A 27,738-nucleotide genomic window follows, 5' to 3' on the forward strand; every position below is an offset into this window, starting at 1 on the left:
TGACGCCGCCTCGGATCGGAGCCCCATTGGTCCCTGCCCAATTCCCAGGGTGGAGGGGCGGGGCTTGGGCAGAGTTTCTCCCGGGGCTGAGCGGAGAAAGTCCCACTGCGGAGTCGGCTGCGAGATGATGGGGGGCTCCTGCGCACTGGACTTGGGGGTCCTCCTTGGGGCGGCAGTGCTGGCGGTGCTGGTCTCCCCTCCGGAGGTGCTGGGCGTGGAGGAGCCGCCAGGTGAGCAGAGATCCCAGGTGGGGGGGAGTAAGAGGAAAGTCCTTCCAGAGACCCCCATCAGTGGGGCAGCAGCAAAGGGGCTCCTGCTGGGGCTGGTGGAGGAGGGGGGCAGCTCATTTATTGCAATTATTTATATCTCGCCATTCAGGCTATAAATCCTTCCAAGGCGGCTTACCAGTAAGCCCCAATATTGCCCCATTAAAAAGCCCCCAGGACCCCCCCAGGACAGGAGAGCCGAGGGCAGAGCGATCCTCCCTTCGCGGCCAAAGGGTCCCACAAAGAGATACGCCGTAACAAATTAGCAACTCCATAAAATGAATCTCTGTAATCTCCCAACGTCTTCCTCTTGCCCATTCTCAGTAATGAGTGAAAGTGGGACAGAGCCCTCCCCACTTCAAGGGACCTGAACCTGACTACCTACATCAACCTCCCCCTGACCCATAGCAGGGGGGAGGCCTACGGTGCCCCTCCTCTGCAATCGTTTTCTACAAAAAACAACTGTTTATTACCAAAAAACCCCTCCCCAGTGAACCTTTAGACGGCTCCGGCCCTATTTCCCCACCCCGGAATCCCACCCCTAATCACCTAAGCCCCCCCCCCACATTCACTTGGGGTCATAGGAGTCAAGCCGTCTGCCTGCCTAGCTCAGGACTGCCTACCCATGGTCTACGGTAGAGAAGGGTCCTCCTTCCCAGAGATCCCTCTGAACCAGGGACCCTCTGCATGCAGACCAGGTGCTCCAGTCCCTGGGCGAGGTCCCTGCAGGCTCACATTCCCACCCAACCCACTTCTCCCTCCCCCTCCGGGCTCCCCCACACCTTCCTCCAGACTTCCACAGTTGCCCCAAAGGCCTTATTCACAATCATCAACTGCAGGCTTAAAGCTCCCCCCTTTACTCAGAAGCTGCCCTGAAAGAGAGAGGGTCACTTTTATTCCTCTTTCAGTCCTGAAAGGGACTTCAAAGGTCATCCAGTCCAACCCACAGATACTGCAGGGAATCCACTGCTCCAGCGTCCCAGGGGGAGGGGGAATCCAGCCTCCGCTTCAAAAGCTGTAAAGGATGGAAACTCACCCCTTTCTGAGGCAGTCTTTGTTTCCCCCAGGCATGGAGCCAGCCTAAAGGTTCAAGGGGGCACACAAAAAAGTAGTGTCCAGAATTATTTTCTGAAATAAATTTCATTATTTATTTTTTGGAAAAATATTTAGGGCAGCCAGAAACATTTTAGGGGGTCAGGGGTCCCCTACCCCACCTATGTGTCTGGTCAAATGGTTCATCTTGACCTATCTCTGAGGAAGCCTTGAAGTTCCCCAGAACTCTCCTGTGGGTTGGGAGAGAAGCAAAAAGGGTGGGGGGGAAGCCAGGCCAGATGCTGTCGCCCCTCCAAATCTCCTGGGGGGGGGCATCTGAGCAGAATGACCTTTGCTGGAACCGGAGTGTGTGCTGCCTGGGAAATTTGGGGTTGGGGGGTTCCAAACCAGACTCACCTGCTACCTCTTACTCTGGACTACCTTGTCGCAAGCCACTCTCTCTCAGTGACAGCATCCCCCCTCCTATATTGATATATGTTTACATTAATACCCCCTACTTTCCTCCCAAGAGCTGAAGGGGGTGTACATGGGTCTGCCCCTCCCCCATGTTGTCATCACAACCACCCTGTGGGGTAGGTTAGGCTGAGAGGCAGTACATGCTCTGGTAACCTCGCGTTTGGACTACTGCAATGCGCTCTACGTTGGGCTGCCTTTGAAGACAGTTCGGAAGCTGCAGCTAGTACAAAATGCGGCTGCCAGATTGTTGACAAGGACCAAGCGGTCCGATCACATAACACCTGTTCTGGCAGGCTTGCACTGGCTGCCAATATGTTTCCGGGCCAGATTCAAAGTGTTGGTATTAACCTATAAAGCCTTATACGGCATGGGACCACGATATCTGTCGGAACGCCTCTCCCGATATGAACCCGCCCGCTCACTGCGTTCTGCTTCGAAGGCCCTCCTCTGGGTTCCGACTCATAGACAGGCCCGGAGGGTGGTGACAAGATCTAGGGCCTTCTCAGTGGTGGCCCCCGAACTGTGGAACAGTCTCCCCGAGGAGGTACGCTTGGTGCCGACACTGCTATCCTTTCGGCGCCAAGGTAAAACCTTCCTCTTTCCCAATGCATTTTAACTTAAGCTATTGATTTTTCATTTGTTGTAATTGATTTTAGTTTGTTTTATTGTTATATGTTTTTATTGTATTATATTGTGTATCTTAGTATTTTTGTTGTTCACTGCCCAGAGAGCTTCTGCTAGTCGGGCGGTATAAAAGTTTAATAAATAAATATAAATAAATAAATAAGACCACTTAGTATGGGAGATTTGAACCTGGGACTCCCAGGTCGCTATTCAGCTCTCTAACCACTGTGCTACACTATCTCTCCATGGGGGTAATGGAGTGCAGGTTGATTTTCTTAATTTGTTGAAAACTAACATGTAAAATAAAACCTGAGTTAGAAAGAGCTTTCCTGTAATGGAAATTTCCTCTTTCCTCTCACATGCCCAAAGTCACAGAACAAGACCTAAGAAGCCTAGAGACAAACGTATCAGAAGTTATACCAAAGCCAGAGAAAGACCCTGGCTTGCCTATCAGCCAATGTCGCTTCTGACCCAAGATGCAAACATTTGGACTTCCATTATAGCAAAAGTGCTTAATAGCATCATACCAAATTATATTAAACCAGACCAAACAAGATTCAGAAAAAACAGGAAATTACAACATAATGTCAAAAAACTAGTCAATTGCATAGAATGTATTTATGTTTTTAGATGCAGAGAAAGCATTTGATAGGGTGGAATGGTCATTTCTGGTTAGAACTCTTCAAGAAAAGAACTTGGGAGGAACTTTCAAATCTTGGATAGATTTATTATATCAAAAACTCACTGCAAAAGTATTTGAATCTGCCCTTTTAAAAATCCTTTTACAAAGCTCCAGAGGCCTTTCAGCAACTCACAGCCTACAGCAGCTAGTGGGAGGAATGACTTTATACTGCATTTTTGAATAAAATAAAGCAAGCCCCCCTGGGAGCAACGGGACTCGATGGTTTTCTCTCACTTTCAGGGGCAATTGTAGAGAAAAAAACTGACTTCCCCCAGTTTTTTCCCCATACAATTCCCTTGGAGTGCCTGAGAGTCTTCGGGTCCCATCTCTCACAAGGGGACCCCTCTGTTCTGGTCAACGTGCATGGTGGCAAGAAGCCCCCTGTGCTAGCTGCTGTAGGCTGTGACTGGCTGAAAGGCTGCATGCTGGAGCTTTCTAAAAGGAAACCATTAAAAAAAATTAGGTAGAGGTAGCATTGGAGTTCTCAGACCACCTCAGCATATCTGCAGATTCTAACTACAAGTAGACTCATGATCCAAACTGGGTTGAGCCACCCTGATAGAATCAAGCGAGTCTGGTTTAGAATCCAAGTTCTGCAGATTTTTCCTACTTTCTGCACACACATAACCAGCATATCAAGGAGAAGGCTCACCACTACTACTTTAAAACTATAAATCCTTTGTAGTTCTAATAAGCAATTTGCTTAAGCTCCAGCTGTGAAATTTTGTGGCGTATATAAGAAAAAGGGAGTGGGGATTGCAAAGCATAGAGCACTTTCTTGGAGGAGAAGGGATGGGGGCAGAGATCTGGGGCAAGCAGGGCAGGAAGTGGTGGGGTTGGTAGTTTATTCTCTTTTGTTTTGTTGTTGTTTTGCCCTTCCAATGGGAGGGAATTAACTTGCACCATTCTAAGGAGCTTTTTGGAGGAGTGCCAGGGAAACAAGTAGCCGTAGTGTCCTGCAGAGCCACAACCTTGTGAGCCGCCTTGAGGGCCTTTTGGCCAAACGGTGGCATAGAAATAGAATTAATAAATAAATAAATAATAAATAAATAAATATTGTTAACAATCAAGTATCAACACCTATCTTGCAGGAGCGAGATATTCACCAAGGATGTCCACTCTCACCATTATTATTCGCTATTTTTTGGAACCTTTAGCAATTTTAATAAGAAATAATCAGGAAATAACAAAATCCTAAAATGGCGGTGAGGAATTTGAAATAGTGTTATATGCAGATGATACAGCATTAGCTTTAACACAACCAGAACCAGCCATTCAAAATACTTTTAATCGGTTACAGGTATACAGTATTCCAAAAGCTGCTAAGGCCTTCTTAACAGGAAAAATGGTCCTTGGAGGCTTGACTTCTTTGACACTGATTATATTGATTGATTGACAGACTTGGCTTATAACAAAACTAAGCTCTGCTTCTACAAACTGTGAGGAAAAAGGAGAGAGAAAGAGGCGGGGAAACCTAGTTGCTTTCACTTCTCATACTATTCAATGGGAGTTTCATAAAAAGATACCCCTTGAGGCTTCTCTCTGTGTTACACCCAAACCATTCCCCTTAAAGAGACCACAAACAATTTCAGCATCCTCTGGCCCAATGAACTTCATGCAAGCTCATCCTCTTCTTCAAGTTCTAATGGATATAATAGTTGCATTGGCATTCTCAGAATCGCTCGAGATGGAAGTCGAACTGCACATGCACAGACTCTATTGTCACGTCCTTGGAACGTTTCTTCAGTTCTACCAATCTTCCACCTGTATTTGCGCATTTTATCCTCATGAATCAAAACTATGTCATTTACTGTGAGTTCAGCTTTCATTGCGATGAGCTGATCAATAGATATTCTTGTCGCCATCTTTTCCAAAACGGATTCATGAATGTCTGTCGATATTTCCACCTTTTACTGAGTTCATCTCCAGTAGTTGTATGAGTCACTGAAATAGGATAGCAGGTTATGAATCTCAAATATGAACTCATCTGCCTCGGTCTTCCATGTCAGACCTAAAACCTTTAATGATGAAAGTCCTAAAGTTTGTTCTTCCAGCTGTAAGTTGGGTTCATTCTCCTTGTTCTGCCAAAATGTTTGCAGTTCCTTAGAACTGGTCTTCCACTTCCGGAGGTCCATTCCAGGTGTTGAAAGCAATTCTCTGGCCTTCATGGCAATGAGTCATCAACATACAGGCATTAATCAAGCATCTGGCAGATGTTTGGATGTTCCTTCTGATAGTGTTTCAAATGAGGTCTTATGGTAGCAGCAAGCAAAAAGCAATAAACCAAATAACACTCGAGTCATTCTCAGGATCTTTAGTTCTGGTTCTTGATCAAAGTTTAGTGGTTCTTCCATCTACAAAAATCTTACTGCATCCTGATTTTCACTTGCTATTAAGATCTGAAGAAAAGCCTTTGCAATCTCTGCAGTGAAAGCTACCTTGTACTGGTGGAACCTGATTAGAAGACCAAACAAATCTGGGTTCAGATTGGGTCCAGTTAGTAAACAGTCATTAAGTGACGGACACCCCCTTTCATGGGACGAGGCATCAAACACTACTCTGTTTTGTGGTAGCCTCATCCTCCCGGATGACTGCACAAAGAAGAAGACAGTAGACCACCTTGCCTGTCTCAAGTGAAGACCTATGGGTGACTTCTTCAGCTATGCCCTTCTGAAGATGCTCTTCAATGACATTGTTGTGCCTCTTAAAGAGCAGAAGATCAGTTCTGAACTTCCTAGCTAACTGTTTGAATCTTCTCTGAACTACAAGGTTGTTGTTTGGTAAGTCAGGTTGATCTGACTTCCAAGGCAGGTGATCTTCATATCTCCCTTCCTTGTATTTTATGGAAGTTTCAAATGGAGTTCATATTTAGAGAAATTTCATTTGCCCATATCAGAAGAAGAGCAGAGTTGGCTATTTAGGAACATCCCAATTGCATTATCAAGTCCGAATCTGAAAGGAAAGTTCTTTAAAGCAATTGACCAATAGTGCTTAACACCACCCAGGCTAAGCAATACGTTTTATCCAAAGTTGTGCTGTTGGAGATGTAGAAGAGTTTGTTCATGTTTTGTGGAGCTGTGCCAAAGTAGAACCCTTGTGGAAAACAATTTCATAAAGGAAATGACAGGGAAAACAATGTCAAGAAATCTCTGAGCGATTCTCCGCGGGGGAGTTACAAAAGTGGAGGCCCCATTTCTATTAACTTTGCTCCCAGGGGCGAAAATACGTATCGCTCCCAAAGGGGAAAACTGGAAATCCCCAGCCTGAGAAAAATCAAAGTTTTTAAAAAAATCATTCCATCTTTTCCATACTTCCCCCCTCAAGGTTTCCGCAACATGTGTTTTTCCTAGCTCCAGTCGTGTCAGAGCAATCCTCCTTCTTCTAGAATGTTTCGTACTTTTGTTCCCTTTACATTTCTCCTTTTTTGCTTTGTTGGGGAGCACTTAGTGTAGGCAAAGGTAAAAACCGGAATTTAATACTTTTTTTTTAAGAAAGGAAAGAAAGGAAGCGCTGCTCTGCCTCCCCCCCCCCCCGTCCTTCTTCCCTCTTGCTGGAAAAGAGACTTTTCTAGAGGGGGGAGCGGAAGGATCCCTCCCGAGGGACGTGCCCCTCCGGCCGGCCCTCGCCTCGCCCCTCCGGCCCTTCCTCCGCCTCGCCAGGAGAACAGCCGCCTCTGCCCCCGCCTGACCCCCTCCCCATCTCTCCCCCCCCAGAGCATTTCCTCTTCCAGAACAAGGGCGAGTGCCACTTCTCCGCCTCCGCCAACGGGACGCTGCAGCGCATCCGCTACCTGGACCGCTACTTCTGGGACCGGCAGGAGCTCTTTTACTTCGACAGCGACCGAGGGAGGGTCGTGGCCGTGGCCGAGCTGACCGAGCGCAACGTCGAAGCCTGGAACAAGGACAAGGCCAGACTGCGCAGCGCGATGGCCATCGTGGAGGTCTGTCGGCACAACTACGGCGTCCTCGCTGAGGGCTTCTCCTCCCGCAGGAAGAGTGAGTGGGGGAGCCGGGGGACACCTGGCGCTTCTGCCGCCGGCGCAACTGGGGAAAGGTCGGCACGCCCTTCATGCGAGCAGGCCGCTGAGTGAGTCTAGAAGGGGGCTGGGGAGACCCAAAAGTGGGGGGCGAAGGCTGTCCCCTTCCGGAAGCTCCCCCACCCCACCCCCTTGGCTCTGCCCCCTCCCTCCGCACCTGGAACCAGATGAAGAATGGGAGGGGGAGGGGGATCAGGGGAGGGGAGGCAGGAAAGGGGGAAACGACAGGGGGGCAAATGAGGGCATTGCCCCCCATATGATAATTCTGCCCCCCATATGATAATTCTGCCCCCCATATGATAATTCTGCCCCCGAAATGAAATTTTCTCTCGGCCCCAAATTTCCAGCATTACAGTAACTTCAAACTTCAGGTTTGCTTTGTGAAATGCAGTTTAGGCATCCAAAGAGGGGGCAGGGCAAAGTCACCCCGGCAGAAGGAGGACACAAAGTTTTGCATTTTGCTAATAAGAAGTTTGAGTGTGAGAAACATAAGAACATAAGAACATAAGAAGAGCCTGCTGGATCAGGCCAGTGGCCCATCTAGCCCAGCATCCTGTTCACACAGTGGCCAAGCAGGTGCCTGGGGGAAGCCCGCAAGCAGGACCCGAGTGCAAGAACACTCTCCCCCCCTGAGGCTTCCGGCAACTGGTCTTCAGAAGCATGCTGCCTCTGACTAGGGTGTCAGAGCACAGCCATCATGGCTAGTAGCCATTGATAGCCCTGTCCTCCATGAATTGGTCTAATCTTCTTTTAAAGACGTCCAAGCTGGTGGCCATTACTGCATCTTGTGGGAGCAAATTCCATAGTTTAACTATGCGCTGAGTAAAGAAGTACTTCCTTTTGTCTGTCCTGAATCTTCCAACATTCAGCTTCTTTGAATGTCCACGAGTTCTAGTATTATGAGAGAGGGAGAAGAACTTTTCTCTATCCACTTTCTCAATGCCATGCATAATTTTATACACTTCTATCGTGTCTCCTCTGACCCGATCATGTCAGGGGAGGCAAAGGGGGCAGGAGGGATGAGGGCCAGAATGGGACGGGATGTGGCCCCTGAAGTTCTCCTCCGTAAACACAGCAAAGGTAAGAGTTGGAAGGGTTTGCAGTTGGAGGAAGGCGAGGCGGGAAGGACCTCTTTTGATCTGCACTGCAGAGCATCTCTCCCATTGGAGTCAATTTAATGATTTCCCCACTAAAATGTAGTGTTTTCACGCACATGACTGGTGGCAAATTTTAGTGGCTAGTGGGAAATCTGGTGGATGTCAAACACTTTATGGTCAGCATCTGCTGTTTTTCACAAATTCTTCCATTTCATCCCCCCCCCCCCGCTATTATGTATTTCATGAAACTGTCTTGCCAAAATTCTACTTTTGGATATTGTATTTTCCATTGTTTGCTTTTCTTTTTCTGTGCATAGTTTCTAAAGTGCCACTTGACTATTATTTCCTTTCTGCTGTAAGCCACGGCTAGCTGGCTGCCTCTTTGACTGAAAGGAGACCAGAGTAAATTACCCAACGCAACACACGGAGCCAGTGACAGAGAAGAAAAAAATTAAGTCAAGTCTCCTGATCCTCTGGTGGGCTTGTTGTTTTAAAGGTATAGAGAACAAGGAGGTCCTTGCCAGTTGACTGACTGAGAAGGAAAATGTGCAGCCCCTATTCTACCCAATCAAAGTGTGGGGCAGGCTAAGCACCACCAAAGGAGACATGATTAGGAACTATAAGCCTCAGAAATAAAAGGCCTGAGCATGCACAGAGTGCACCTGCCTCACCAATGAGGGACCTTTGTATAAACAGTACATCTTATCATCATCACAGGAAGGCTGGATCAGGCAAAGGCCCACCTACTCCAGCATCCTGTTCTCAGAGTAGCCAACCCCCCCCACACACACACCCCACCTAGGAATGCAAAATCTCCGTACTTCTCTCAGATCTAAAACCCACACACACATTTCTACCTGCAGTTCCAAACTTAAATACAACACACCAATGACTGCTAGGACTTTAAACTTCTGTCATCCACCTTGTTAAGCAATTCCTCACAACGGTGTCAAATGTGTTATCAAACATGGTGTCTAGTGGGTCAAGGTCAGATTCTGGTGGATTTGGGGCGTGGGTCTGGTGAGAAAAACAATTCTCGTTGCCAACACTGATCTCCCCCTCTTCCATAGAGCTCAAGCAGCCTCTGTAGGTGTTGGGGGCTATTATTCATTTTATTGATTATTTTATTTATACCCCCCCTCCCTCCCACCCTCAATCCCCCTGAGAAGGGCAGAATTAATTACATGATTCACCATTCCATGAAAAGGAAGAGTTCTTAGCTTAACCATATAACTTTTGCTGCGGCCGACAAATGTCCTTGTAAATCATGTTCTGAGACATATGTAATAAAGTTCCACCATATAGCATTGAAGTTGTCTGTCTTTTCCAATCCTCGAGAGAGGTGAAGTGAACAAGTAATGTTCCCTAGTAAGGCAATCTTCCATACATTGTTTATCCATGCCAATCTGTTCAAGTCTTTTAATTCTTTCCATCTTTGAACCACCGTCTCACGTGCCACCAGAAGCAGTGAATATATCAATTCTTAAATTTAATATTCACATTCTGATCTTCAAATATGGATAATAGAAATAACTCAGCAGAACATACAATCTTTTCCCCTGTAATTTTGAGAATTCTCTGTGGACCTCCCCCCCAAAAATCTGAATTCGGGGGCAGGCCCACAAATTGTAAATTAATCTTTCCCCAATCACATATCAGTTTGCCTGATTGGTTTGTTAAAGAATATATTTTTATTTAAAATGTTCAACAACGGTATTATGAGGCAGGGAATAAACATTCTAAACTATTATCTAATGCATTAAAAAGAAACAAAATTTAAATAAAAATATATTCTTTAACAAACCAATCAGGCAAAGTGATCTTAAATTAATATTTTCCCAATCACATATCACTTTGCCTGATTTGTTTGTTAAAGAATATATTTTTATTTAAATTTTGTTTCTTTTTGATGCATTAGATAATACTTTAGAATGTTGATTCCCTGCCTCATAATACTGTTGTTGAACATGCAGTAAAGAAGTGGCCATTTTATTAGTTTCCAAGTCTTCAAGTTCTTTACGTTGGATCTCTAATATATGCAAGATCACTCTAGAACCCCTTTGTTTATAACGCTGTTCCAGACTCAAGATATCTTTTAATAACTGAAACCTAATAGGATCTGCAATTTTCCTTCTTCTTTGCTTCTTCTGCTATGCATACTCCTCTGATTTTGCTTTCGTAGGATCCCAAACTGTGGTAAGTGCTATATCTGGAGTTATGTTGACTTCAAAATGTTCCTTTAATGCTGTTGTTATATTTTGAACTGAGTCTTGAGAGGCCATTAAATTTGGATTTAACCTCCAGATTGGATGCGCGGGAGTGAATTGCAAACGTCAAAGTACCACTACAACCACTGAATGGCGTGACACTGTCCTTGGCGTTATGAACATAAGAACTTAAGAACATAAGAAGAGCCTGCTGGATCAGGCCAGTGGCCCATCTAGTCCAGCATCCTGTTCTCACAGTGGCCAACCAGGTGCCTGGGGGAAGCCCGCAAGCAGGACCCGAGTGCAAGAACACTCTCCCCTCCTGAGGCTTCCGGCAACTGGTTTTCAGAAGCATGCTGCCTCTGACTAGGGTGGCAGAGCACAGCCATCATGGCTAGTAGCCATTGATAGCCCTGTCCTCCATGAATTTGTCTAATCTTCTTTTAAAGACGTCCAAGCTGGTGGCCATTACTGCATCTTGTGGGAGCAAATTCCATAGTTTAACTATGCGCTGAGTAAAGAAGTACTTCCTTTTGTCTGTCCTGAATCTTCCAACATTCAGCTTCTTTGAATGTCCACGAGTTCTAGTATTATGAGAGAGGGAGAAGAACTTTTCTCTATCCACTTTCTCAATGCCATGCATAATTTTATACACTTCTATCATGTCTCCTCTGACCCGCCTTTTCTCTAAACTAAAAAGCCCCAAATGCTGCAACCTTTCCTCGTAAGGGAGTCACTCCATCCCCTTGATCATTCTGTTTTTTTTTTCAATTAATTTTTATTCCAATTTTCAGAACCAAAAGAATACAAAAAGAAAACAACACAAATCAATAACTAGTACAATACAAAAAGAATATATATATATATATATATATAAAAGAAAGAATATTGACTTCCGATTTGTCATAGTTCAGCTATAAATCTATAATATATAACAAACCTATCTCTTAATAGATTATAAAATCACCTTCCTCCAGCGGTTATCTTAGTTGGTTTCAAATCTAATTAACATCATATCATTTTAATCTTCCACAAAAAGTCAAAGAGAAGTTTCCAATCCTTGAGATACATGTCAATCAATTTTTTTTCTAAATAAACATGCCAATTAATCCAACTCATCAAATCTACTAAGTCCAGTAATTTCAAATCGCTATAATTCAGCTATAAATCTATAATATATAACAAACCTATCTCTTAATAGATTATAAAATCACCTTCCTCCAGCGGTTATCTTAGTTGGTTTCAAATCTCATTAACATCATATCATTTTAATCTTCCACAAAAAGTCAAAGAGAAGTTTCCAATCCTTGAGATATATATCAATCAATTTTTTTATCAATTAATCCAACTCATCAAATCTACTAAGTCCAGTAATTTTAAATCGCTCTTCTGTCATTATCCATATTGGGTCCATCTTCCATCTTCCATCTTCACACACCCAAAAATCTTGCTGTCGTAGTCATATAATAAAAGTCTGATAGGAATTTCCTCCATCACAGATATTTTCTTGCCATCAAATCCAAACGTATCACTGAAGTATTGTTGCAAAGCCGCATCTCTGTTCCTCTTTTCCACATGATACACTAGTACATCTCTTGAAGGTTTTTCCATTGACACAAAACAGGGATTAATTCTGTTAACTTTCTCCATTTCAAGTTCCATCAAATCCTTCCAGTCCAGGAATTTTTTTGAACCGATAATATCTTTATCTCCAATCTCTTCAATTCCTTCAGGGACAGCGCTGAATTCCAAACTGTAATATTTGTCTCCAGGATCCATCACAGCCAGGAAATCCAGATCTTTTTTCATGTCCATAATTAAGCCAATCTCCATAGTTTGAACCTTGCCTTTAATTTCTCTTTCATCCTTTTTTTGTTTTCCAGATCTATGTTTATTCTCCTTTCTCATAGAATCCTGAGTTTCTTTCAGCTCCTGTCTCATTTCATGAAATTCAATTCTCCATGCTTGTCTATTATTTCTCAGTTCTTGTTTTATTGAGTTAATCCCATTCATTATTTTCTGAAACATGTCTAGAGATAAAGTCCCTTCTTGTACATCCATGATCTTCTTAATTGTCATTCTTAAAGCCAAAGGAACAAAACTCCTTCAATTTTCAATGTCCCAAACAAAGAGCAGCTTATTTCTTTAACCAGTTACAAAGGAGTTAATCTTTCCAACCAACTAACGTCACACGCTAGACAGCCCTTATCTCTTATCTGCCCGGAAGTGTAAGAACGGCTGTAGTTCACAGCGTCCAAATAACTAGTAGCAGAGAGAATGAGCAGATTCGTCAAAAAAAAAAGTAGATCAGGAAAAATAGTCCCAGCCATATATTACACAAAAGTCTTATAAATCAAAAAGATTTCTTATCTCTCCCAATCAGAAATCTCTCGTCCGTTGTAATCTTTAAAATGCTATTTTCCATGTCAGCTTTTTGCAATAAAAAAAAGATAAGCTATTTATATTTTCTTCCCCCTTAGTTCCGTGAATAAAAAAAGGAAAGTCTTACCTCACCTAGGTTTCTCAATTGCTGTTACTTTGACAAATCTCTTTAGCTGTATAGATAAGAAAATGATGAATGTAGACAGGAGGATGTTTGCCTGTTAATCCGTATAAAAAAAACGGGTCACTTATCCAGCTGAGCTAGCATAAAAATCCTCACTCTGGCTGAGCTGCTGGAAGACAGACAATTCTGACGAATTCCAGACTCCAACAATCAAAGCAAAGCTGTGTGGGAAATCTCATGTTTCTTCCTTATCCGGAAGAAATTATTCCCAGTCAGAAAAGAGCCTTCTGACTGAATTTAAACTGGATAAGTTTCATCCAAGACGGAGCTCGTCTCAGAGGCTGCACAGGCGTAGGGATCCTCCTGGGAAGTCCATCCCCTTGATCATTCTGGTTTATTTATTTATTTATTTATTTATTTAATTTAATTTCTATACCGCCCAAAGCCAAAAGGCTCTCTGGGCGGTGTACATAAGAGTAAAACAGCATAAAATACAAAAACATAGAAATAAATAGCAAACTCAACAGAACAAGTAATTAAATAGCATTAAAATACAATAAAATACAATAGCAGCAGTCCAGCAGGAAGGGTGGTGGTGGTGACAGCCAGGGGAAGCAGCACAGCAGCAGCAGATGACAAGGGGCTCTCCCTCCCTGGCAGCACAATGTTCCTCTTCCTGCAGGCAGAAGGTCTCCCAGGCCTCTCAGCCAGCCAGCCTATATATTCCTCCAAGGAGGGACAGGTGGAAAAGGTTAGCCACAGCTGGCTGAGTACCTGGGACCTGGTCCTGCAGGGCGTGGCAGCTGTTAATAGCAGCAGTCCAGCAGGAAGGGTGGTGGTGGTGACAGCCAGGGGAAGCAGCACAGCAGCAGCAGATGACGAGGGGCTCTCCCTCCCTGGCAGCGCAATGTTCCTCTTCCTGCAGGCAGAAGGTCTGGCTGCCCTCTTCTGAACCTTTTCCAACTCTATAATATCCTTTTTGAGATGAGGCGACCAGAACTGTACACAGTATTCCAAATGCGGCCGCACCATAGATTTATACAACGGCATTATGATGTCAGCTGTTTTATTTTCAATACCTTTCCTAATTATCGCTAGCATGGAATTTGCCTTTTTCACAGCTGCTGCACACTGGGTCGACATTTTCATCGTGCTGTCCACTACAACCCCGAGGTCTCTCTCCTGGTCGGTCACCGCCAGTTCAGACCCCATGAGCGTATATGTGAAATTCAGATTTTTTGCTCCAATATGCATAATTTTACACTTGTTTATATTGAATTGCATTTGCCATTTTTCTGCCCATTCACTCAGTTTGGAGAGGTCTTTTTGGAGCTCTTCGCAATCCCTTTTTGTTTTAACAACCCTGAACAATTTAGTGTCATCAGCAAACTTGGCCACTTCACTGCTCACTCCTAATTCTAGGTCATTAATGAACAAGTTGAAAAGTACAGGTCCCAATACCGATCCTTGAGGGACTCCACTTTCTACAGCCCTCCATTGGGAGAACTGTCCGTTTATTCCTACTCTCTGCTTTCTGCTTCTTAACCAATTTCTTATCCACAAGAGGACCTCTCCTCTTATTCCATGACTGCTAAGCTTCCTCAGAAGCCTTTGGTGAGGTACCTTGTCAAACGCTTTTTGAAAGTCTAAGTACACTATGTCCACTGGATCACCTCTATCTATATGCTTGTTGACACTCTCAAAGAATTCGAATAGGTTACTGAGACAGGACTTTCCCTTGCAGAAGCCATGCTGGCTCTGCTTCAGCAAGGCTTGTTCTTCTATGTGCTTAGTTAATCTAGCTTTAATCATACTTTCTACCAGTTTTCCAGGGACAGAAGTTAAGCTAACTGGCCTGTAATTTCCGGGATCCCCTCTGGATCCCTTTTTGAAGATTGGCGTTACATTTGCCACTTTCCAGTCCTCAGGCACGGAGGAGGACCCGAGGGACAAGTTACATATTTTAGTTAGCAGATCAGCAATTTCACGGTACTGTCCCCCATGCTTTTCAACATCTACATGAAGCTGCTGGGTGCGGTCATCAGGAGTTTTGGGCTGCATTGTCATCAGTACGCTGATGACACGCAGCTCTATTTCTCCTTTTCATCCTCCTCAGGTGAGGCTGTTAACGTGCTAAACCGTTGCCTGACCGCGATAATGGACTGGATGGGAGCTAACAGACTGAAGCTCAATGCAGACAAGACTGAGACGCTGTTGGTGAGTGCCTTCTCTGCTCAGATGGTGGATGTTCATCCTGTTCTTGATGGGGGTTACAGTCCCCTTGAAGGAACAGGTTCGTAGCTTGGGAGTTCTTTTCGATCCTTCCCTGTCTCTTGAGGCCCAGGTGGCCTCGGTGGCACAGAATGCTTTTTACCATCTTCGATTGGTAGCCCAGCTACGTCCCTATCTGGACAGTGACGACCTCGCTTCAGTTGTTCATGCTCTGGTAACTTCTAGATTGGACTACTGCAACGCGCTCTACGTGGGGCTGCCCTTGAAGACTGTTCGGAAACTACAGCTAGTCCAGAATGCAGCGGCCAGATTGTTGACGCGGACCAGAAGGTCCGCTCATATAACACCTGTTCTGGCTCGTCTGCACTGGCTTCCTGTTTGTTTCCGGGCTAGATTCAAAGTGCTGGTTTTGACCTATAAAGCCCTACACGGCATGGGACCGCAATACCTGGTGGAACGCCTCTCCCAATATGAACCTACCCGTACACTACACTCAACATCTAAGGCCCTCCTCCGAGTACCATCCCATCGAGAGGCTCGGAGGGTGATGACTAGAACCAGGGCCTTTTCAGTAGTGGCCCCCGAACTGTGGAACAGTTTCCCTGAAAAGATAGCAGCGTCGGCGCCAGGCGAAAACCTTTTTATACTCCCAGGCATTTTAAAGTGTATTTTAAACAGCATTTCCGTATCTTGGATGTTGTTTGGTTCGTTATTGTTTGTTTGTTTGTTTTTTATTATTTATTGTATTTATTGTATTTATATATTGTGCTTGTTTTTATCTTTTTGTACACCGCCCAGAGAGCCTTCTGGCTTAGGGCGGTATATAAATTAAACTAAATAAATAAATAAATTTGAGTTCTTTGAGAACTCTCGGGTGGATGCCATCCGGGCCCGGTGATTTGTCAGTTTTTATATTGTCCATTAAGCTTAGAACTTCCTCTCTCGTTACCACTATTTGTCTCAGTTCCTCAAAATCCCTTCCTGCAAATGTTAGTTCAGGTTCAGGGATCTGCCCTAGATCTTCCACTGTGAAGACAGATGCAAAGAATTCATTTAGCTTCTCTGCAATCTCCATATCGTTCTTTAGTACACCTTTGACTCCCTTATCATCCAAGGCTCCAATCGTCTCCCTAGATGGTCTCCTGCTTTGAATGTATTTATAGAATTTTTTGTTGTTGGTTTTTATGTTCTTAGCAATGTGCTCCTCAAATTCTTTTTTAGCATCCCTTATTGTCTTCTTGCATTTCTTTTGCCAGAGTTTGTGTTCTTTTTTATTTTCTTCATTTGGACAAGACTTCCATTTTTTGAAGGAAGACTTTTTGCCTCTAAGAGCTTCCTTGACTTTGCTCGTTAACCATGCTGGCATCTTCTTGGCCCTGGCGGTACCTTTTCTGATCTGCGGTATGCACTCCAGTTGAGCTTCTAATATAGTGTTTTTAAACAACTTCCAAGCATTTTCGAGTGATGTGACCCTCTGGACTTTGTTTTTCAGCTTTCTTTTTACCAATCCCCTCATTTTTGTGAAGTTTCCTCTTTTGAAGTCAAATGTGACCGTGTTGGATTTTCTTGGCAATTGGCCAGTTACATGTATGTTTAATTTAATAGCACTGTGGTCACTGCTCCCAATCGGTTCAACAACACTTAGATCTCGCACCAGGTCCCAGTCCCCACTGAGGATTAAGTCCAGGGTTACCGTCCCTCTGGTCGGTTCCATGACCAACTGGTCTAGGGCATAGTCATTTAGAATATCTAGAAACTTTGCTTCTTTGTCATGACTGGAACACATATGCCGCCAGTCTATGTCCGGGTAGTTGAAGTCACCCATTACTACCACATTTCCTAGTTTGGATGCTTCCTCAATTTCATATCTCATCTCAAGGTCTCCCTGATCATTTTGATCAGGGGGACGATAGATCGTTCCCAGTATTAAGTCCCTCCTGGGGCCTGGTATCACCACCCACAATGATTCTGTGGAGGAGTCTGCCTCTTTTGGGGTTTCGAGCTTGCTGGATTCAATGCCTTCTTTCACGTATAGAGCGACTCCGCCACCAATACGTCCTTCCCTGTCCTTCCGATATACTTTATATCCAGGGATAACCGTATCCCACTGGTTTTCTCCATTCCACCAGGTCTCGGTTATGCTCACTATATCAATGCTCTTCTCTAAGACCAAGCACTCCAGTTCTCCCATCTTGGTTCGGAGGCTCCTAGCATTAGCGTACAGGCACTTGTAAGCAGTGTCTCTCTTCAAGTGTCTTTGGCACTTGTGGTTTGGCCTGTGGTAATTTTGCTCTTCTGAATTGATATCCTGTGCCCCTGCTCTCACAATGCCTACTTCTAGGCCTACCCCTTTTAAAATTTCATCATTTCTTTGGTTTTTATCCCAGGGGGGAGGTTTATTCCGAACCGGACCTTTCTCAGCTCCTGTCTGGTTTCCCCCCTCAGTCAGTTTAAAAGCTGCTCTGCCACCTTTTTAATTTTAAGTGCCAGCAGTCTGGTTCCATTCTGGTTCAAGTTATGTCTGCTGACCACAAATGTGAGAGCAGGGGGCAGATATTAATACATGATTCAGCCGGGAAAGAGGTTTATACCTGGAAGAAAAATATGAATCATCACTGATCCCCGGCTTGGCCTGTCTTCAGGCATCAGACAAATCAAATCGTGTTAATAGTTGTAATAATTGATTTCTCTCTCTTACAGTTCCTCTCTGCCCCCTTGTGGATAGATGTATATTTGCATCGCAGACCATGTTCATATCTCCCCCTATCATAACGCTGGTTTCTTTTGCAAATTTGGTTAATTTTTAAAGAATTCTACATAAAAAAGAGAATGGACGTGTATTTGGAGCATCCAGTGATGCCACTGTGAATAACCTCCCCTCCAACAATCCACTAGCAAAACTATATCTTCCATCAGGCTCTCTACAGATAGATTGTAACCGAAAATCCACAGAGCTTGCCAATATTGAGAGTGGGAAGATCCTCCGTCTCTTAATAATATTCCCTAATCCTCTAACATTTAATGTTACACAGCAAAAATCAAACATTTTTAAAAATAATAAACTGCCATTTAATTATACCACCACCAGCAAAACCCAAGTTACTCACCATATCGTCTCACAATTTCCCTTCCATTTTATTTATCCCCTTCCTCTTTCTCAGAAACCCCCTTCGCCCCCACCCACTCAACTGCCCCCACTGCCCAGCTATAGGCTCCCATATGTATCTCAGGAGCCTGCAACATAAACCAGATGTATTTCTGCCAACTTTGCGCCTGACTAAAGTGGGGGTAAAAACATGTGCTGTTGCTGTTGGCAAAACTAACCACCACACCTGTAACCAGATCATTGTTGGTTGTTGTTATGTGCCTCCAAGTTGATCAGACTTATGGACCACCCTGCTCAGGTCTTGTAAGTTCAGGTCTGTGGCTTCCTTTATGGAATCAATCCATCTCTTGTTTGGCCTTCCTCTTTTTCTGCTCTCTTCTGTTTTCCCCAGCATTATTCTCTTTTCTAGTGAATCGTGTCTTCTCGTGATGTGTCCAAAGTATGAGAACCTCAGTCTCATCATTTTAGCTTCTAGTGATAGTTCTGGTTTAATTTGTTCTGACACCCAATTATTTGTCTTTTTTGCAGTCCGTGATATGTGCAAAGCTCTCCTCCAACACCACATTTCAAAGGAGTTGATTTTTCTCTTATCCACTTTTTTCACTGTCCAACTTTCACATCCATCAGTGATAAATCTTTGCATTTGAGGACCTTTCTAGTTCTCTCACAGTTGCCCTCCCCAGTCCTAGCCTTCTTCTGATTTCTTGACTATTGTCTCCATTTTGGTTAATGACTGTGCCCAGGTATTGATAATCCTTGACAAGTTCAATGTCCTCATTGTCCACTTTAAAGTTACACAATCTTCTGTTGTCATTACTTTAGTCTTCTTGACTTTCAGCTGTAGTCCTGCTTTTGTGCTTTCCTCTTTCACTTTCATCAGCATTCGTTTCAAATCATTACTGGTTTCAGCTAGTAGTATGGTATCGTCTGGATATCTTAAATTATTGATATTTCTCCCTCCAGTTTTAACAGTTTTATTCCTAAAAGTGTGAAGAGGAACTCAAGGGCCACAGTGACTCCAAAGTGTATTTATGAACAGTATTTTATTTACAACATTTATATACAGCTTTATTGTAAAAAATATCAAAGCAGTTTACAGAAAGAATTTAAACAGTTAAAGACAGGTATTTAAAAACATTCAAAATAATGAAACCAACAATGAGTTAAAAACAGATTTAAAAACACAATAGCTTCTACATGCCTGGATAGGCTTGCCTAAAGAAAAATGATTTTAGCGGCTGCTGAAAAGAGGTAAAAGCTGCCAGTCAAGATGGCTGATTGTATTTCCTCCATGATCAGAGGCATCTCTGAATCCCACTCGCTGGGAAACCTGAGCAGGAGATGAGGCTTTTGCATTCCTGTCCTACTTCCAGTTGGGGCATCTAGTTGGTCTCTGCAGTGAGAAGAAGGTGCTGGACCAGTTTTTGTTTATTTAATGTTATGAAAATGTATGTGCCATATTTCGGCCCAATAAATTGGTCCCCAAAGTGCTTTTCATTTGCATGTTTATATGCATAAGAATGAATCTTTGGCCTGATCTAGCAAGCTTTCTTTTATACAGCCATGAGAGTGGCTGTATACTATAGGCAGTGTGGATTTTTTGCATTCCGCAAAGTTAAATTGGAAATACCCCCCATGCCATTCTGATGCTTCCCATAAGCTCCCAGGATATGGTCTGAAGGCACATGAGACCAGCACCCTGGTGAAGCTAAGCAGGGTCAGGTCTGGTCAGTGCTTGGATGGGAGACTGCCTGGGAACTGTATGTAAGCCGCCTTGGGTTTCTATCATGGAAAGAAAGGTGGGGTATAAATGTAATAAAAAAATAAATAATAAGTTCACTTCAAAACAAAACCTTACAAAACTTCTAGTCCTGAACTCAGAAACACTTGCTTAACAACTCTCTAAATTTTCATGGCAATACACAAAACAGTCAGAGAGAATCAAGAGTTCAAAGTGTAAAAAGAGAGGGGGGAAACCAGACCCCTTTTAGACTTTTTTCTGTCAGGTTTCTCATAATCTGTTGAAATTAATTAAAAATCAGCCCTGTTCACGGAGTACTTGTAATGCTCTTCCTGACCTTTTCCCATACTCTGATTTTCATGTTCTGCAGTTGTAAAGTTAAAAAAAAAAAAACCTATCTGAACTTTAAATAATTTAAGAAATTTTACATTGAACTCAATGATAATGTCAGGCATGCTCGGTAAGAACCAACTCACAGCTGCTGGGCTTGGCTAATCAGGGGGCCACACCCACACCAGACGTTTATTTCACTTGATGCAGTCATGGCTTTCCCCAAGGAATCCTGGGAAGTGTAGTTTGTAAAGGGTGCTGAGAGGAGTCTCCTATGCCCCTGACAGAGCTTCAGTGGCCAGAGCGGTTTAACAGTCAGCTGCATTGATTGAAGCTCTGTGAGGGGAACAGAGCCTCTCCTAGCAACTCTCAGCACTAACTACACCTCCGAGGATTCTTTGGAGGAAGCCATGAGTCAGTGGCATCACCAGGGTTGGTGTCACCCGGTGTGATAACTCATGGTGTCACCCAGGGCTGGCTCCAGGCATGCGGGGGACTTTGCGCATCAGCTTGCCCTGGCCCCCTGTGGGTGGGGGTGTGTGCATGCACGTACGTGCAACCTCCCTGCACCCCCGTGCAGCCCCCTACCTCTCAACAGTAGTCTTTACCATTGCCCTTAATAAAGATGGTGGCCGCAGTTTCCCTAAGGGGAATGAAGCCTCCGCCGCCATCTTTGTTGATGGCACATGTGCTTGCTACACACGCACATCTCTGCCATCAACTAAGATGGCGGCAGTGGGTTCAGTATCTTAGGGAAACTGTGGCCGCCATCTTAATTAAGGGCAATGGTAAAGACTACGGTAGACAGGTTGGGGGGCTGCACGGGGGTGCAGGGGGTGCACAGATCACAGAAGGGGACCGAAGAGCCCCTCAGGGGCTCCTGTAGCTCCGGGGCACTCGGGCCAGTGCCCAACATGGCCACGCTTTAAAACTGGCCCTGGCGGTGGGTGCCACCAGGAAAAGGAGAGCTAGGCGCGGCTCTGGGTGTCACCCCCCTCTCGGTGCCACCCAGGTGCAGTCTGCACCCCCTGCCCCTGCCTAATGACGCCCCTGCCATGAGTCAGTATATACCATATGGCATATGCCCTTCCTGATCTAAAATGCAGTCTAGGGTTTATTCACCTAGACAAGACTTGGGCTGTTCCCCCCCCCCCATATCTTGGCTTGCATTTCACTTTCTAAGCAATCTGCCAAGTGTAAAAATAAATAAGAGATAAAGGTAGCCGGGAATAAAGCCAGCCACAGCTGGGTGAAGCTCCTCGGGGTGTGTTCAGCTGACTTTTAGAAAAGACTGTTGGGAAGGTGTTTCCTCTAGATGGCGGCCGAGTGATCGCCTCTAGCAGGAGGAATCTAAGCATGCAGCCAGCACAACCAATTTCCTCTTGCTACCCCACCAGTGGGACAAGATTCAACTAACACTTCTCTGAGGCTTGCCTGGAGTAGCCCACGTAGCAAGCAAAGATGATACTTCCAGATAACACAGAGGGCTATAAAAAGGCAAGAAATCCAAGGCATTTCACCAGGGCTTTTTAGCCTGGTCGAAGATACTGGTTGCAGGTCTGAGGTTCATCTCACATATTGGGTGAGACAATTCAGTTTTTTCTGGATATAATGAAGTACTGATACAGAAATGTAACTTATTTGATTTTGACTAATTGTGATGTAACATTTGATTCACAAGTATCACAATATAACTTGTATGATTCTGACTTATGTGGTACGGCCAACTATATACATTTAGCTAAAAGTGTTTAAGAAATAAATGTTTAAACTACTCCACTGTTTATGCCCCAATATTTTTCCTGGTATCTCCCAAATCCCAAGGATCCTTGAGAGGGATCTCCAACCAGTAGCCTGCCTATTCATATGATTGCTGTCCCTAAACATGCAAGCTTAGATGACCATGTTGGATGTATAAGGGATCTGAACAGCCTCCGGACAAAAGGGAGAACATGAGGACCCTCGATCCTGTGCATTTATAGAGGGTGTCCAGGCAGTTTCCCCACCCCCAGTTCCCCCATGGTAGTCCCCTAGATCTTCACCCCACGCAACTACTAAGTCCCCTTTTCACCTTTGCAACCCCATTTCTGAAGCTGCTCCTCTCTTCTGTTCAGAAAAGAAACCTCCCCCCATTCCACCCCCAACCACATCAGCTCTTTCCTTGCCCTTCCCTGCCACCTACCAACAGAACAGACTGCTCAATGGGTGCGGGGAGAAGAGGAGGGGAAGTGAGAGCACCCCCTAGAGGCTGAAATATCACTACAGCGTGACAACAGTTTAATATGTCTATTATAGAGAGGGAAAAATATTTCAAGACAACACTTTGGCATTGGCTCTCACAGCAATGTACAAGTAAACAACAGACAATACAATACAGTAATCATACAAGTGGCCACAGGAGACAGTTAAAAACAACAGCAAAGAGAAAGACTTAAGCCCCTCCCTCAGCAGTCTTCTGCTTGAAACTGCAGCCTCCTCCACATGGCTGAAGTGTGTGTGTGTGTGTTTGTGTGTAGATATTTTAAAAATTCCAGAAAAGCTATAGACAAGTGAGCATCACATATTATCTGACTCTTAGTCTGGCCACCAAGGAAAGCTGGGGCATGATAATTCCTTCTGCCTTTCCCTTAAAAAATATTACAGAGAACAAACAGGTTGGTTATGGTGTTAGGAGGGAAGGATTCACTGAGTGTCTACTGGGGATGATGGATCGAAGATGCTCTCAATATTCCTCCCTCCCTCCCTCCCTCCCTTGAAGTCTGCAGGTCTACCCCTCTGTCAGTCTCTGAAGCCCCCTCACAAATATTCTCTCTCCCCCTCCAACAGTCCAGCCCAAGGTGAAGATCACACCCACAGAGGATGACTCCTCATCGCACAACACTTTGCTGATTTGCACCGTGGCCGGCTTTTTCCCTCCAAAGATCGAGATCAAGTGGTTCAGGAACGGGAAGGAGGAGACCAGAGTGTGGACCACAGACGTCACCCGGAATGGGGACTGGACCTTCCAGATCCAGGTGATGCTGGAGACGCAGCCAGAACGCGGAGACGTCTATGCCTGTCAGGTGGACCACACCAGCTTCGAGGGCCGCGTCACCGTGCAGTGGGGTAGGACAGCCCTGATCCATCTTCCTTATCTCCTGGAGTGGAGGCAGACTCTTTTGGAAAGGGGCATTCCTGGGCCAAGGCCTCCATGGGGGTTAAGGATGCTCCCCTTGTGGTCTGATCCCAGGCCTGCCTTTCCTCAGTCAAGGCTTTCTTTCCTTTGTGTCTCCAGAGCCACAGTCGGACTCCGCCAAGAGCAAGATGTGGACGGGGATAGTGGGGATCGTGCTGGGGCTGGTCTTTGTGGCAACCGGACTCACCCTCTACCTGAAGAACAAGAAAGGTGATGAGGGAGGTGGGGGTCTGATGGGGGGTCCTGAATCTGGGGGGAACTGGGCTTGGCTCTAGACTCCCCTCCTGTCCTTGCTCCTTCTCCACTCCTAGGAGGTCCCTCTTGGTGTCTAAGACGTGGGCAGAGTTTAGCCTAAACAGAGTCAGAATCACATGCTGCATCTCTTGACACTCGTTCAGTCCTTTTATACTTGGGAATAACAGAACGCTGCTTCTGGTTCTGGATGCCTTTCTCTCTCAGGGTCCATGTGATGAACTCTTCAGGTCCATTTTCCTGCCCACTTGACCAAAAATCTCACTGCAGCAGCTGACCAATGCTCCCTCCGTGCAGAGCGAAGGGCCGTTGTGTTACCCATGGCTGGTCCAAAGGGTGCAGGTGAAGGGAAATGGGAGGGATTCGTGTGATTGTGGGCGTTGGGGGTGGGTGGGGAGGTGATAGGGCAAGATGTTCCCCGCTCTAGTTTTTGTCATTTGGGGAGACATGGTTCTATCCTGCTCACCCTCCACATCACGGATGGTCTCCATTTCGTCCTCTTTCACACTCTGTAACAGGACGGAAGTGGGAGAGCTTTATTTTGTACACAACAGTTGTCCCTTGAGGGTGTTGTTTTGATCTGGGGTGGGGAGGGTGTTCTCGGGGACGGGGGCTATTCCATCCTGACTGAGTCTTTCTCTCCTCCCCCCCCAGGGCGATCCATCCCTCAGCCTGCAGGTAACTTTTCTCTCCGCTCTTCCCCCCTCACCCTCCCTCCCTTTCCCCAGCTCCTGGGGGGGCTTTGCTTTTTCACCCACAGACTCTAGATGGGGCAGGAGGGGGCTTCAATTGAAAAACCAATCCCCCCCACACATACTCCATTTTTGCCTCCTGGAAGTGGGTCTGCAGGAGAGTTTCCCACCTCGCAGGGTATCAGGCAGAGCTCCTTCGCAGGGGCCAGTGCAGAGTCCAGGGCGGGTATTCGGCCCTCAGGGGAAGGCGGGTGTCCTGCCCCCTTTGCGGTCCATCTGGAGAAGGACCTTCTTCTGACCCCTCTCTCTGCTGGGAAGCCAGTCAAGGACCCCCATTCCACCTCCCTTGCCAGCTCAGTGCCTCACCCGACACTCCCCACATCTTGCCTCAGGTGGATTAGGGACCCCCCCACACACACAGTCACATGGCCAGTGGGGAGAGATGATGGGAGTTGTAGTCCAGCAAGAGCCGGAGGGCACCAGGTTGGCTATCCCTGAATTAAGCTGTTTTTGTTTTTCGTCTTGTGCAGTACTGATTTTCTTTTAAACTCCCTAGTTTTTCTTCTGTGATTTGGACAGACTTTTCCTTGGAAAGCGTCAGATCCATATTTTACAGTAAATAAGCAAACTACTCTTTTGTTGCTCCAGGAGTTGTTTTGGGAAAAGGGGATCACGGCAAGGATCTTGACCCCCTCCCTGCCCCCCTCACGCACACTCAGCCTCTTGACATTCTCTTTTGGCCCCACATCTGAGGGTTGCCCCAAAGCCCGCCAGGGATTGTCCTCCCTCCTCACCCCACAATTGATTAGTATCTCTCTTTCTCTCTCTCCTTGGCCTCCAGCGCTCATCAGTTAGACTTCGCTGCTCCGTGGGGATCCCCCGATGTGGAGGAGCACTTTTCTGTCCCCTCCCTCGGCGAGTGTCTGCCTGTCCTTGCTCTGAAGACGCAGACTTTTGGAGGTGACAGAGGGGCTGGAGAAGACCCTTCGCAGAGACAAAGCCACTCCCTCCAGAGCCCCACATGTCTTCCGCCTTTCATGTCTCCTTTAGGGGGGGAGAAGGGAAAGGGGGGTCCTATTTGGTGTTTTCTTCCAGCTCTGTAAGCCTGGCTGATCTTTCTGGCACATGTCTTCTAGATCTAGAGTCTCGTGCACTCCCTGCTGGGGGTGGGGCCTGAACTGTCCCTTAAAACAACAAAGGATCTACTCGATCCCATAAGGACTTTTAGTCTTTAAAGCAGGGAAGGGGAATTTCAGGCCTGGGGGGGAGGTCAAATGCGGCCATCCAGACCTCTCTGTCTGGCCCTTGAAGCTCTCCTTTAGCCACCATCCCCCCTCCACAGGCCACACCCCTCACTAGCCTCGCTTTGCCCCCTCCCTGAGAACTTCTGCCTGGCTGGAGCCCCCTCCCCCCCCCCCGATAATGGCTACTCTTTCTTTGGAGGAGGGAGGGGGAGGGGCAAACCATCCTCCTATTCAAAGGTTAAATTTGCATTCTGTGCTCCACCCACTTTTGCCTCTGGCCACGCCCACTTCTAGCATCTGGCCCCTGGAAGGTTACCCAGAAGGGAAGCGGCCCTTGAGTTGCAAAAAGTTCACTTTCAAGGGCTGCAAAAGTCTTGGCTGCTCTTGAGGACTGATACGGCTGCCACCAGCTCTCTGGGTTACAAGGAAATTGCCTCACGATCAGCCTAGTTCGATGTTGCCTTTACTATAATGTCTGCACTGATCGGCAGCATCTGAGGAGGGCCAGGGGACGCTTGTGGGTAAGCCCTCTTTCTGCCTGGCCGTCTCCCTCCCCTTCGGATCCGGAGTCAATGTCTGGCCACCCACTCCTGGACAAATGCTGCAAGTCTGAAGCTCCCACTTTCTAGATGATTGTGGGGGAAGGACTCTGCATTCCTCCCCCAGACCCCAAGGATGAGCCCAATTTCCAGAGACAGACCTCCTCCCCCCCCTCTGCTGACAGCTGGTAATTTGTTAATTGCTCTGTAAATATCCAGCTATTTTATGGCAACCACTAACCACCCTCTGCCCTTGACCCACTTCAATCTAGCAGCAGATTTCACAGCCTTGACATGATTTCTTCTGAGTTGTACCAATAAAAATATTTTGAACCTCCCTCAGTCTTTGAACTGTTTTCTTCCCTGAAAGTTAGTGCTCATAGGAGTGCCACTTTTATCAGTACTGGGGAAGAAATCTGCCCATTTCGGTACAACTTTTCTATCTGTATAAATGTTACTTTCTGTCATACCTATAGTGTCTTCCCAGCTTTGATTGGTTACTTATGTCAAACAATTTTATGCCACCCTTCATTCAAAATGCCAAGGCAGCACAACAGGCCATTAAAAGTCAATCAATACGGCACGGATCATAGCAGTTGGACACTCTCTCCATGGGCTGCTCAATGCATCAGTGCCCAGCAAAGGCCTGAGAGTGAACAAACACCTTTCCAGGAGGCATTAAAAACTCAGCCTTACTTTGATTGTGTGGTTGGATGTTTCCACCAAGTAGGTGCCACAACAGAAAAGGCCCTGCCCCCATTTGTCCCCACTGGGAGATCTGCTTCTATGGGCAAAAGGACCCCTTCGTGCAACCACGTCCCAACTTGTTGAGGACTTTCTGGGCCAGCAAGAGAACTTGGCCCTCGGGGCTGGTAGCCAATTTGCAGCCTGTGGGTGTGGATCTTGGAGTTGTGGTGTGACATGTCTGCAGCTGGTGGCTCCAGCCAGCAGGCAAAGGGTGGCCTTTTGCACAAGCCACGGCTGCTGGACCAAACGTAAGGTGCAGCCCCACAAAGAGAGGACCAGGACCTTTGCTGTGGCTACGAATTAGTTTCCAGGCTCAGTTTAAAGAGCTGGTTTTGACCTATTAAGCCTTGTTTGGTAGAGGACCCCAATACCTCAAGGACTGCCCCGCCCCACATGAACCAACCTGGACTCTGTTCTTCATCGGAGGCCTTTCTCCATGTGCCACTTCTGAGGGAAGTGCGGAGCAGGGATGTGGAGTCCGAGTTGTGGAGTCGGAGTCGGCAGGCCTGGCCTTAGCATGTGTGGGGCCCAGGGCAAAAGCATAGTTGCCCCCCCATTCTCTGTCTCTCTCTCTCTCTCTATTTATATATATTCAACAGGTCAAGCTTTCACCCAGCATAGAAATTGCACAAAATCTTCACCCATTGAATGGCTGCCTGTCACTGCAGCTGTTAAAGGTCCAAAAGCTCTGTTCACCTTCCCCAAAGCAAAACAGTCTTGCTTGTGGTGGACATGTAGAAGTACTCCATGCCT

At 45.9% G+C, this 27,738-nt stretch overlaps 1 protein-coding gene across 1 annotated transcript; it reads left to right on the top strand.

The window, feature by feature from the left end:
• The first annotated feature begins 80 nt into the window (after window positions 1-80).
• On the top strand, window positions 81-26,575 carry LOC133381866 (H-2 class II histocompatibility antigen, E-S beta chain-like). The gene is made up of 6 exons (XM_061621428.1): window positions 81-230; window positions 6,795-7,076; window positions 23,163-23,441; window positions 23,611-23,721; window positions 24,418-24,441; window positions 25,297-26,575. Exons 1-6 carry the CDS (start codon window positions 125-127, stop codon window positions 25,308-25,310), a joined length of 816 nt encoding a protein of 271 aa, XP_061477412.1. The 5' UTR covers window positions 81-124; the 3' UTR covers window positions 25,311-26,575.
• The last annotated feature ends 1,163 nt before the right edge of the window (window positions 26,576-27,738 follow it).

The sequence above is a fragment of the Rhineura floridana genome, chromosome 3 (genome assembly GCF_030035675.1).
Source record: "Rhineura floridana isolate rRhiFlo1 chromosome 3, rRhiFlo1.hap2, whole genome shotgun sequence".
Classification (NCBI taxonomy): domain Eukaryota; kingdom Metazoa; phylum Chordata; class Lepidosauria; order Squamata; family Rhineuridae; genus Rhineura; species Rhineura floridana.

What these genes read in the sequence shown, in the direction of transcription:
- LOC133381866 (XM_061621428.1), top strand. Translation starts at nt 125, where the DNA reads ATGATGGGGGGCTCCTGCGCACTGGACTTGGGGGTCCTCCTTGGGGCG. An exon ending in GGGCGTGGAGGAGCCGCCAG is followed by an intron (nt 231 to 6,794) that starts GTGAGCAGAGAT and finishes CTCCCCCCCCAG; the next exon opens with AGCATTTCCTCTTCCAGAAC. An exon ending in CTACCTGAAGAACAAGAAAG is followed by an intron (nt 23,722 to 24,417) that starts GTGATGAGGGAG and finishes CTCCCCCCCCAG; the next exon opens with GGCGATCCATCCCTCAGCCT.